This window comes from Rhodamnia argentea, chromosome 10 (assembly GCF_020921035.1).
Source record: "Rhodamnia argentea isolate NSW1041297 chromosome 10, ASM2092103v1, whole genome shotgun sequence".
NCBI classification, from domain to species: Eukaryota; Viridiplantae; Streptophyta; class Magnoliopsida; order Myrtales; family Myrtaceae; genus Rhodamnia; species Rhodamnia argentea.
This window is the reverse complement of record NC_063159.1, coordinates 18,772,989-18,785,814: the sequence shown is the minus strand read 5'-3', so window position 1 is coordinate 18,785,814 and position 12,826 is coordinate 18,772,989. Positions and strand designations below refer to the sequence as shown.

The 12,826-nt window shown below is 40.5% G+C and overlaps 1 protein-coding gene across 1 annotated transcript; it reads left to right on the top strand.

Moving 5' to 3' along the window:
- The first annotated feature begins 2,898 nt into the window (after window positions 1–2,898).
- Window positions 2,899–11,972, top strand: LOC115747607 (aconitate hydratase, cytoplasmic). Its single transcript, XM_030683822.2, has 20 exons — window positions 2,899–3,447; window positions 4,217–4,321; window positions 4,645–4,805; window positions 4,882–4,974; window positions 5,115–5,300; window positions 6,083–6,244; window positions 6,783–6,927; window positions 7,017–7,159; window positions 7,240–7,296; window positions 7,374–7,453; window positions 7,595–7,670; window positions 8,231–8,416; window positions 8,532–8,599; window positions 8,696–8,814; window positions 8,952–9,073; window positions 9,539–9,637; window positions 9,719–10,198; window positions 10,986–11,084; window positions 11,170–11,412; window positions 11,636–11,972. The coding sequence occupies exons 1-20, from the start codon at window positions 3,150–3,152 to the stop codon at window positions 11,702–11,704; spliced, it is 2,991 nt and encodes a 996-aa protein (XP_030539682.1). The 5' UTR covers window positions 2,899–3,149; the 3' UTR covers window positions 11,705–11,972.
- Window positions 11,973–12,826: the final 854 nt, after the last annotated feature.

Here is a 12,826-nt window from a genome sequence, read left to right as displayed (position 1 = left end):
TAAAACATGACAAGCATATCTAATGTGAAAAAATTGTCCGCCAAAAGTGGGTTTGCAAATATTTTCTAATTCGGGAATAGAAGCGGTATTTGCGGCGGCATTATCAAAACCAATTGAAAATACTTTATTTATCAAATTATATTCTTCTAAAACTTGCCTAATTATTCTATAAATATTATGAGCCGAATGTCTTTAATCAAAAACTCGGAATGCAATAAGTCTTTTTTGCATCGTCCAATCGTCACCTATCTAATGACACGTGACACCCATATAAGAATGAATTTGCCAAGGATCACTCCAAATATCGCTACCTATATGCACACGTCCATTGAATTCCGCAAAAAATTTTGCTAAAAATTTTTTTTCCTTTTTTATAAAGATGAAAAAGTTCGCGTTTAAGAATATTTTTTGGAATAGTTGGCGCTTGTGGAACCAACGCAGTATTTATCAAATATTTCATATTAAAATTTTCACCAGTATTAAACGGAGCATGGTCAAAGGCAACATATTCAGCTAATGTTTGTTTATAAAGTGCATCAGTATAACGAAATATAGGATGAAGATTAGAAGTGACGTGCCCGGAAATTTGTTGTTGCGTATTGTCGATCCCCGCTTGCGTTGGATGTTTTTTCGTCAAATGCCGACGGAATGTTCCATACCCGTCTCCTTTCGTAAATTTATATGTTTGCGAACAATATTTACATTTTATATTATACTTACCTTCGCCTTCATCACGTACCTTGTCGAAGTGTAGACACAAGTCGGATGTGCTATCTCGGCCCTTCCGTTCCGGCTCATTTGCCGTCGACGTTTCTTCGACACTAGTGGGAGGATGAAGACTTTCTTGTGTTGGGATGTGCTCGACGTTCGGAATCGGGACATAGTTGATATTATCGTCGTCGTCTTCCCAACATGCATACTCACGAAGATCATATTCGGGAATGGGATGCTCGGAATCTCCCATAGTCATCTTGCCCTTATCGGCATTTCCGCTTCCATTTGCCATTTTTGAGAGAATTGATCGGAAATCCGATTGAGAGAATTGAGTCGGGATCGAGAGAATTGGGAGAATTTGAGCGATTTGAGAGAATTTGAGAGAATTTGAGAGATTGTTCGGAGAATTTGTGACAAAAATGAAATGGGGAGCATATGTATTTATAGGCAAGAATTATTTTTAATTATTTTTTTTTCCCAACGGCCAAATTGGCCGTTGGTTTGGGGTTTGGGGGAGGGGGGGAAGGGGAAGCCGGGGCTCTCTGCAGGTCCGCCCCACGGCCCCCCCTTTTTTTTTTTCCCCGGTTCCCACGGTTATGGAACCGTGGGCCCGGTCAACGGGCCGGTTCCGAGCCTACGGGCTCAAATGGCATTGTCTACCAAGAACCCACTTGTCAAAGAGTGGAATTTTGTTCCAAAAGAAAACACGTTTAATTATATATCTACCAAAAAAATTAAAGAACTCATGGTGCGTTCTATATTCAAACTTTTGGAATCAAGGAAATGTAGATGTAACTCGAAATTTGCTCGAGTATCGACCACAACTGTCGATTGTGTTATCGAAATGGTGGAAACTCCATTAATCTAAAAGCATGATAGTTAACGAGTGTCTAGTTTGGGATTTTTACCCTCTATTTGTCACGGATTTATTAGTTTGAGATTTTTCGTGATATTAATCTAATTTAACGGAAATTAACGGAGAGTAAATTTATCGTGAATATACCAGTTTTGAGTTTTTGATGGTTAAAAATTTAGTTTGAGGTAAAATTGTGACAGGTGTATTAGTTTGAGATTTTTTCTAGTCGAAAAATAGTTTTGGGTAAATTTATCAAATATGTACCGATTTTAGATTTTTTATGATAAAAAAAATAACTTGAGATAAATTTGTTACAAGTATGCTAGTTTGAGATTTTTTGTGATATTAATTCTTTATTAGAGCAATCGGAATGGCTTCTCGTCGCGATGATAACGTGAAAGAATTAATGATAGCCATACCACGAAGAAATTATTCCACCATCCGCATCCTTGTAGCTCGGCTGTCATGAGTTTAACATTTATTTTTTGCTATTAGTTTCCCTGTTACTCTCAGACCTTAATAAGTCCTTATACCGCTACATCTAAAACTCAGCCAGACCTCAGATTCCTTTAGATGTCAAATACTCATAGGGTATTCTCCGCCTTCGGGAAGAAAGAATGTAATTGGCAATTGAGAGGGTGATAGTGGAAAGTGTAGCTCTCTGTGCCAACTTTGATTGGCCATAGCTAGAAAGGCTCGTATAATAGCGATCGTATGCTGGGACGAGTCATTCGAGCTTCGGTTCACGTGTTTTGCACGGTGCTTGCTAATCGGCTTGTTGACAAAGTGTCCTTGGTTAACGAGCACTACTCGAAAATTTCTGTAATGCTCATCTTTTGACAGAGATTAATTTACAATCTAGGTGGGTATTCGTTTGGCACCGTTACGTTAGTTCCTTGACCATTCTTTTGGTCACAATCAGGAAACTTTGGCCTGAGATAAGCACGAAATATAGTAAAAATATCGTCATCTTTTCAACACAAGCTGAATGCGCTGTCCTTCAACGATTCCCTGGGAAGAAAAGTCGCACTCGTTCCCGCAGTCTCCCGTGTAAAGCACTCACACTCCTACATAACCCCATTCAGCTCATTTCATTTCTCGTCGCAAACCGTCCGATCCTGATCACCCGGCCGGCGGAGCCCCTTGGGCAATCAACGGTAGTCAACCCTCTCCGTCCTCGATTCGATGCGGGCGTTACGCTCTCGCCAGTCCCACGTGGCGGCGCACCATTGGTGGTCAGCACAGGCAGGCAATAAATCAAAAGCGCAGGGGAATGTGCACCCCCGCAATGATTCACCGTTTTCGGCTGAGCCTTCGGCTCATCTTCTTCTAGAAGGGAGGCACACAGCTCTAGGTCACCACGCGCATCTCTCTCTCTCTTTCTAAAATCATATACGCAGAAGAAGCCGTGAACGCTATTTGCACCTCCATTACTATTTAGCTTGTCTTTGCACTGGGGTTGGAGGTGGCTTTCTCTCTCTACCCGACTCCAGTCTCTCTCTCTACTGCAACGATCCTTATCTCATCCCAAACGGAATTATTGGGGTGATCATTTATGTGATTTTCGCGGGGGGTCGTCATGTTTATAACGAGCGCCTCGGCTTCGGCTTCTTCGCTCCTTCGAGCTTCCAGGGCACGCCTGTGCGGTTCTCTCTCCTCTGCCTCCAGGACCTTGGCTGCTCAGAGCCCGCACTCTCCCTTGCCTTCGGCCAATCAGTGTCGATCGCTCAGCTTCTCCTCCGCGGTCCGATCTCTCCGGTGCTCGGTGCCGCGGTGGAGCCACGGTGTCGAGTGGAGGTCGCCCGCAAGTCTTCGCCCTCAGATCAGAGCCGTCGCTCCCGTGATCGAGCGCCTTCAGAGGAAGTTCGCCACTATGGGTAACTTCACTCTCTGTGGACCTCCGCTGATATTGGATTTAGCTTATGTGTCGTGCTGGTCGGTCAAAATTTTGTTCGTGTTCGATCTGTGCCACTGTCTCCCGTGGAGAACGGAGCTGCTAAAATTGTCATTGATTTGTGAGTTATGCGAGAGTCCGAAAGTACCGTTCACTATCCGAGCTGTTCCCGAGTAGATGACGAAAATGAATCTAACTATCTGCCTATATCGGGTATTTTGTTTGTTCTTTGGGAAATCATGCTGTGAAAAGTATCTGTCCCTTTGGCTGTATTTGTTGGATATGTCTTTGAAGCAGTTCTCATGTCACGGTCATAGCGGACATTGAGTTTGGTGATTAGCCCGGGAAGGAAGAGTATTAAAGGGAAAACATGACTGTGGATCTCAAAGTTGACTCTCTGTTGTCTTAATTAAAAGAGTACCTCATTGGATCCTTACGCTTGCAACATCTATCTGATCTCCCCAAAGGAACAATGATGCTAAAAGAAAAGCTGCTTAGAAGTGTCCAATCCCTTGCATTACTTAGAAAAATGCTAGTGGGTGCTGATAGTTCTTCTTATATGCTTTCATTAGCTGAATATTTAGGGTGGTCCAAGTGTAAGAAATAGCAGTGTAGACTCCATGTGATAGAGCTTTCACACCAGTCAGTTTTAATCACTATTTCTTGTCATCATGGAATTAAACTTGCTACATTGTCCTAAAGTTTTATTTGTTGTGGGGATGTAACTCTGCTGTTCTTCTGCCTGTTTGCAGCTTCGGAGAATCCTTTCAAGGGGATCTTAACTACTCTACCAAAGGCAGGAGGTGGCGATTTTGGAAAATTTTACAGCCTTCCTGCTCTAAATGATCCGAGGATTGGTATTATTCTTGAGCGTGCTTTTACCTGCACAATTAGTAGCTGGTTTACATTGCTATCCTGTTTTAGACTTGTCTATGATAATTCTCCTTTCTGGCTATGATAATTCTCCTTTCTGGCTTTTCCAGCCATTGTTTTTATCTTCTATTTTTCCTTCTGATATTTTGGTTGCATAGTTTCCATTGACTTGGCTAGACCAGAAAACCCAATCTCACATGTAATTGGAAAATATTGGTCTTGTGACTTGGAATCATTTTGAGTACCCATTTATTATGAGTGGCAAGACTGATGATGTGTCTTGCATTGTGTTCCTGTGGTAACACAGGCAAGTTGCCATACTCTATCAGAATCCTTCTCGAATCTGCTATCCGTAATTGCGACAACTTCCAAGTTACAAAAGAGGATGTCGAGAAAATTATTGACTGGGAAAATACTTCTCCAAAGCAAGTTGAAATTCCTTTTAAGCCAGCTCGTGTTCTCTTGCAGGTACTCCTTGATTTAAGATTGATCTACTTGTTGCACGATAATTTAATTGTTCTTTACAAGGATTTTCTTTTGCCAGGATTTTACTGGCGTGCCTGCAGTCGTGGATCTTGCATGCATGCGTGATGCCATGAACAAACTTGGCAGTGATTCAAATAAGATCAATCCCTTGGTGTGTGCGATCTCTTTCATTCTCCCATTAAGTTATTTTTCCAGCATCAATGCCAAGAATTTAGCTTAAGAAAACCTTTTAAACTTGTGAGCCGATCTCTGCTTACTGGATGGTGTGCTAACTATTTTTTTTTTGTGCAGGTTCCTGTGGACCTCGTCATTGATCATTCAGTCCAAGTTGATGTCGCAAGGTCAGAAAATGCTGTTCAGGTAAATATGGAGCGTGAATTCCAGAGAAACAACGAGAGATTTGCTTTCCTGAAATGGGGGTCCACTGCTTTTCGCAACATGCTTGTTGTTCCTCCTGGCTCTGGTATTGTGCATCAGGTATGTGATTTGTATAGGCGGTACTCACGTGTTATTTTGACATTAATTATGTGTTCTGTACTTTACAGTCTTTCTTTTACTAGACACTGACAGTATACATTTCTTATATCTTTTCACTCTGCATTTCCATCATTGGTCGAATTTGCTGTATATAAATGCAGAAAGTGCGAATTAGGTTGTATTAGGTGACTATGATAGGGCCGCTGACCAACTTATGCCACCAACCTTTTGGAAACAGTTCGTTTAAAATTTTGCTCTTAACATCATGGCCTCTACTTTCAATATGTCATAATTCATGTGGCATGTTTAAAATGAGAACACCAATTTAGGATTGAATTCCTAAGGTTTTATTGTGCAATGTATTTCTAAAAGTTTCTAGATCAATTTTTTAGATCTTCTTGAACTTTCATGTTTCAAGTTGTTACTTTGTTGCCTGCCTCTACGTCTTAAGAAGTTCTAGTTTGATCTTTCATAAGTTTTCCGTTTTCAGAGCTGTGAAGAATGCTTTTTTTTTTTTTCGTTGTTGTATTACATCTGTGGATACTTGATGTAAGATATCAGCATAATATAGATAGTCTGGAAATGATGCTGGTGGCTCTAAAAAGATATAGGTGGATGTCGTACTGCTCAACTAATCTTTGCCATTGGTTTGTACATTTCTTTTGACATTTGTTTGGATTGAGGTGGACCCATACTGATTTGTTTGCATGCAAGGATGTCATGGAAGTGTCTTGAATTTATTTATTTTCTAACCTGAATACGATGGTAACTTGAAATTTCAGGTCAACCTTGAATATCTGGGAAGGGTGGTTTTCAACACTGATGGCATACTTTATCCTGATAGCGTTGTTGGAACTGATTCCCATACAACCATGATTGATGGGTTAGGAGTTGCTGGTTGGGGAGTTGGAGGTATCGAGGCTGAGGCAGCAATGCTTGGCCAGGTATTTATTGATGGATCTAAGTAATCTCATTCTCTGCAAATGCATGATTTCTGACATTGGAAATGCTTCATTTAAAGTGAAATCTAAGCTACATTATAAATATATATTGGTCAAAAAACTGCATTAGGATATTGAGTGGTAGTGATGGTTCATTCCTCTTATAACCTCTTAATTGTGGTGATGACCGTCATGTGTGTGAACGTGCCACTTGCTACTTTGTAGTGACTATCAAGAGTTGATTATTGATTTACTTGCCATTTAGTTACCATCTTCTCACGAGTTTCTCTCAAGTACTTAAAGGATTTCTTTTCCCAGACTGTTGTGCAAACTTTATGAGATTTTTCCAGAATTTTCTTTCTGATTCTGGTTCTTCTTATCTTTTTGTAAAATTTAAATGTTCTATCTATGTCGAATTCAATGCAGTATATCGGTCTAACCATTGTAATGTGTTTATGGTTATGGTTTCCCCAGTTCTCTTATTCATTGAGGAAATAATTGTTTCTAATACGATTTGCATAATTTTGATTACCTTTGACAGCCCATGAGCATGGTGTTGCCTGGTGTTGTTGGGTTCAAATTATCTGGGAAGTTGCGTGATGGTGTCACAGCAACTGACTTGGTCCTAACTGTTACACAAATGTTGAGGAAGCATGGAGTTGTTGGCAAATTCGTTGAATTTTATGGTAACTTGATAATTTCCATAGCTTCATCCTAGCTTGGTATGACTCTCCTCTAGTTGTACACATGGTCTTAGATTGAATCTGCTTTGCAGGGGATGGTATGGGAGAACTATCCTTAGCTGACAGGGCTACCATCGCAAACATGTCTCCTGAGTACGGGGCAACCATGGGATTCTTCCCCGTTGACCATGTAACTCTGCAGTATCTGAAGTTGACCGGAAGAAGTGATGAGACTGTGAGTCATTGACTTCACTGACTGAAGCTTGTGTCCTGAAAGTATCACCAGTGCTTAATTATTTCTTATGGCCCCTCCAGGTGGCGATGATTGAAGCCTACTTACGTGAAAATAAGATGTTTGTTGATTATAATGAGGTAAATCTACGAAGTTGCAACTTCACTTGGTAAGAAACTGTTAGAAGTATCTGCTTACTTCCTTTTCCCTATTGCAGCCTCAACAAGAACGAGTTTACTCATCTTACCTGGAGCTGAATCTCGTGGATGTTGAACCTTGTATCTCAGGACCTAAGAGGTATAAGTTTCCTGCGGAGGGTCCCCCATATCTTGGTTCCACAAATTCATGCCATTTGCATGGTGTTTAGTGTTTTCAATCTGTAATCCACATTTAGTTTCAGTGCATAACATCCTTAATTTTGTCGCCTTTTCTTGCTAGACCTCATGATCGGGTTCCTTTGAAAGATATGAAGGCTGATTGGCATTCTTGTCTTGATAACAAAGTTGGCTTCAAGGTTAGTTTCCTTAATGAACAGCTATTTTTGATTTCATAATCATTTGGAGGCAAGGTCATACTAGTTCTTTCTTCTAAATTTGCCTTGACCGGATCATTGAAATAGACAGCTGCCGCAATGGTACAACATGCGGGAAAAGAAATTCTTGCTATCAGACTAAGTTAGAGATTTGCTTCGTAGTTCCTGTTGCATTTTTCTCTTTTCTTATGAAGTAGAATCTACTATCTTTGTTTGAGCGCAGTCATTTTAATCTTATTCATTGACGTCCTGTGACATCTTGATAAGAAACCCATTGTCATTTCGTCCACACTAGATTTTGTAGATATAGGCAATAGGCTCTTCTTCCTAATTCACTTATCCTGGGGAGGCATTATTTTTTCAGTTTACAGCTTGCCTAAGTTGTTATCCTGCAGAATATTAAACTGATGCAAAATCATTTTGGAATGTTTGTAAAGCTGGGTGAGAATAAATAGGATATAATATTACATTTGCTTATTTGTGAAGCTTGGGAGGGAATACATAGACTAATGTAATATTGGTTTGCTTTGTTGGTAATGCAGGGTTTTGCTGTACCCAAAGAATCACAAGACAAAGTGACAAAATTTTCATTCCATGGACAGCCAGCTGAACTCAAGCATGGGAGTGTTGTGATTGCTGCCATTACTAGCTGCACCAACACATCGAATCCCAGCGTCATGCTCGGAGCTGCTCTAGTAGCGAAAAAGGCTTGTGAACTTGGATTACAGGTTCGCTGTGATTATAATCACTGTGCATCTCTATACTCTGTACTTTTCGCAGGATCAAGCTTCTTTTTACTGTTATATTGATGCTTTTTGTGGGTGACCGGAATTTTGACACCAGGTGAAGCCATGGATCAAAACAAGTCTTGCACCTGGCTCCGGCGTTGTCACTAAGTATCTACTTAAAAGGTACAATTTTGGGATAAGTTAGCATAGTTTTGTAGAATATCTTTATGTTGGCAATGAGGAGGCAACCTGATAACTTTATCTTTGATGTTAATGCAGTGGACTGCAGAAATACTTGAATGAGCAGGGATTCAACATTGTTGGATATGGATGTACTACTTGTATTGGAAATTCTGGGGACTTGGATGAATCAGTTGGCTCTGCCATCTCAGAAAACGGTACCGTTAAATGTTCTCTTGCATGGAGATGTCATGCTACCTGAGTGTTGAGATTCATTTGTTTAAGCAGTTACATAAGCAACCGCTTCTGGACATCATTGATTAGATTCTCTAATATGGGTTTAACTGTCACGCAGATATCATTGCTGCTGCCGTACTCTCTGGAAATCGGAACTTTGAAGGGCGTGTTCACCCGTTGACTAGAGCTAATTATCTAGCTTCACCTCCTTTAGTTGTTGCCTATGCTCTCGCTGGCACGGTATGTAATGTTGATTGATGGCAACGTGTAAAATTATTAAATTGATAAATGTAATGAATAATAAGTTTTTAGGTTATGACATTCTCTGTTTTGATTTGAGAAAGGAAACATTCCCACGTCTAATATTTTGCAAACAGTTTACAAATAAAAATAGGGAAAACTGTTCACAGTATGTAAGTTATAACTTAAAAGTATTTTTTGTCTTTGCTCATATAAAAGCAAGGGGACGTCCTCTTTTCATATGGTTTTTCAGTTCGGAGATCTCTTGCTGAGTTTGGTAGTGTCAACACCCGTGCAAATTCTGTTTTCATTATTATAAGTTTTAGAGTGGATGCTACCAGGCACATCGATTTTCTTCTTAGGTAGCCACTGATCCTAGTTACAATTCTTTTGAGTGGTCATTGTGTCATCTTCTTAGGGATATTTGTGCACCGCTCAGCATCTTTTTTTATATCTTGATGCCAGGTTGATATTGACTTCGATAAAGAGCCAATTGGAACAGGGAAGGATGGCAAGAGTGTTTACTTCAAAGATATCTGGCCATCCACAGAGGAAATTGCACAGGTAGACAATGTATTATAATTTGGAGATAGCAAGTTATGTTGGGGTTTGTTTGAGTTTAACTTAGGTTTCCCTTGTTTTCAGGTTGTCCAATCGAGTGTTTTGCCGGAAATGTTCAAAAGCACTTATGAAGCTATCACAAAGGGCAATCCCATGTGGAACCAGCTCTCTGTTCCTGCTACAACCATGTACAAATGGGACCCCAACTCTACCTACATTCATGAGCCTCCATACTTTAAGGACATGACCATGGATCCTCCTGGAGCCCATGGAGTGAAAGAGGCATACTGCTTGTTGAACTTTGGTGATAGTATTACGACTGACCATATTTCCCCAGCAGGAAGCATCCACAAGGACAGTCCTGCAGCTAAATATCTACTTGAGCGTGGGGTGGACCGCAAAGACTTCAACTCATATGGAAGTCGACGTGGAAATGATGAAGTGATGGCAAGGGGAACTTTTGCCAATATTCGTATTGTTAATAAGCTTTTGAATGGAGAAGTGGGTCCCAGGACAGTTCACATCCCTACAGGAGAGAAGCTTTACGTGTTTGACGCAGCAATGGTAAGTTTCTGGGAGTTCTTTATGCTTTGTAATCTTTTATTTCCTTCATTTGCTTGCGCTTATTTCAAACTATTTTAAAATAAGATTGACTATTTGCTTGTGAGTGTTGCTATTTAAATGAAAGGGACAATACCAAAAGCACATCTCTTTTGTGATCCAATGGCCACCTTACTTATCTCTGTTTTTGCAAATACCATTCACATACCTTTAAGCAAAACCCTACAATGGAAAGACAAATTGCCTCTTCTTGCAAACTCATTTTAGGATCTGGGTGGTTTAGTTTTCAGTTGGTTGAGTATTTAAGGTGGCTGTAAGAATTTAGGAATTGGGGATGAGCATATTTGGAAAGAAATTGGCATGTCCTAAAAAGGGACACAGAAATAATTGATGTGAACATGCATAGTGATCTGCAAAGGTAAAACTCAGTGAGATATGTGTTGGGTATTTGAAGAAATAGAGGTGTGTAAGTGGTCGTTGGGTGAGAAAGAAGATAATTTTTTGGTATTTTCCCTGAAATGAAATGGTAATGCTTGTATGTGTCATTCCCATGAATTGGTATTTTTGCTTCTTATCGTGATCAGATATTTTGTGACATCTGTAGTGAAAAGAAGATGCTGTGCTGCTGCGGTTTTGATTGTTGCTGGTAGAATAGGTTTTTGAAGTGCAAGTGTGAATAACAATCAAGTGAACATATATATCTCGCAATTGGTCAAAATATTTTTAGTGGGCAGTTCTATTCTCAGAATAATGAGAATCTCTAAACCTGTCTTATCTGGTGTAATTTTAGAAATACAAAGCTGCTGGACATGATACCATTGTTCTGGCTGGAGCAGAGTACGGTAGTGGAAGCTCCCGAGATTGGGCAGCCAAAGGGCCCATGCTACTGGTGAGGTTACTTGCAGTGTAACTAGTCCATTTCATTTTTCCACTGTCACTGTCTTATAATCAAGGGTTATTTTAATATGCAACAGGGAGTCAAAGCAGTGATTGCAAAAAGTTTCGAGAGAATTCACCGGAGTAATTTGGTGGGTATGGGTATCGTTCCACTCTGCTTCAAGGCTGGTGAGGACGCTGACACATTAGGATTGACTGGTCACGAGCGTTACACCATTGACCTTCCAAGCAATATTACTGAGATTAGGCCTGGCCAAGACGTGACTGTCACAACTGACACGGGCAAATCTTTCACCTGCACTGCCCGCTTCGATACTGAGGTACTTCCCGCTTCATCTCCTTTATATGTTCCCGTCATACCTGAGAGGTAGTAGTACTTTGGCCAACAATTACAAAAAAATATATATTAAGAGGTAGTGTCTTGACTATATTTTGTATCAGAGCTACGTAGCCTGTCTAGGTACTTACCTAGCAATTTTGAAATAGAGAATTTCCGAAACTACTACTGGGCGGTTGAAGCTTCAAAACTTGATTATATTTCAGGTGGAGCTGGCGTATTTCAACCATGGAGGAATTCTTCCGTACGTCATTAGGAATCTTATTAACCAATAAGCCAGAATTGTTGGCAGGTGGCGTACTCCGGCATGAGAGCCATTTCACTTTGTAAAATCTGAGGGGAAAATAATGTCTCGAATACAAAGAAACATCCCTGTCACGGGACAATTTTTGAGAACTTCCGCTCGTGCAGGGCTTATTTGATCTGCATTTGTAGTAAGAATTGCGTTTCTCTTTTCTACTTCCGTGTTAATGGTTTGCCCATGTCCTTAAATGGTGGAGCCCTTGTTTTCCATTAGTGAAAGCCGCATCAACTTCGATCTGAGCTATAGATTTGCAATGATAGTTGTGGTTCTCTGTATTCGGAGTGCAAATCAGCAATAGCATGGTACTTTTAGCAATAAAATTGGCTTTTCAGCAAGTGACATGAACTATACAAGAGCAAGCAAAATCGAAAAGCTTTGCTGTTGATTCCTTCCGTTTTGCCGTCTAGTACTTGCGAATTGCAATTAGTTTGCCTGCGTACATGTTCTTGCGTGTCAAAGCGCAGGAAAATTCAACTCAAATTCGAGAAACTGGAAGGGCGGGTACATCTTATAGTGCTATCCAACGCGAGAGTCCTTAGAATTCTGGAAGTTCAAGGAATTACTGACCGAATTATGACAGAAATGAAACGAACAATACTAATCGGATTATGATGAAATGACCTGAATGACCGTTCTTAGCTGTGTGATCCCTGATAAGCTGGCAGTATTCACCAGTTGCAACCAGTCCGTAAACTCGGCTCTATTGCATCAAGCCAATGTAATCCAATCTCATGCCCAAAAGATTTTTTTAAGCCTTACAAGTTTCGATGTGCTATCTGAAATCAAGGTGAATTTGATTGACATTGGATAGGCAAATCACTCGGGGGAAAGGACCATTTCTGCGTCGGTTGCAGCAGCAACGTGGTATCCTCCAATTTGAATTACAGATAGGGACATTCTCCTCGGCAATAGTAATACCTGGTATCAGAAGAACGCAGTCTCCGCTTTGCTTTCGACGGCCATACCATGTGCAGTAGCCAATTCAATTATAGAAGGAGTGGCCTGCCTGCGCAATGCTCGTCAAGTCACTACTTCTAGGGATTGAAAAACCATTCGCTACAGTTGCTTTTACGTTTACATGGACCAACACAAT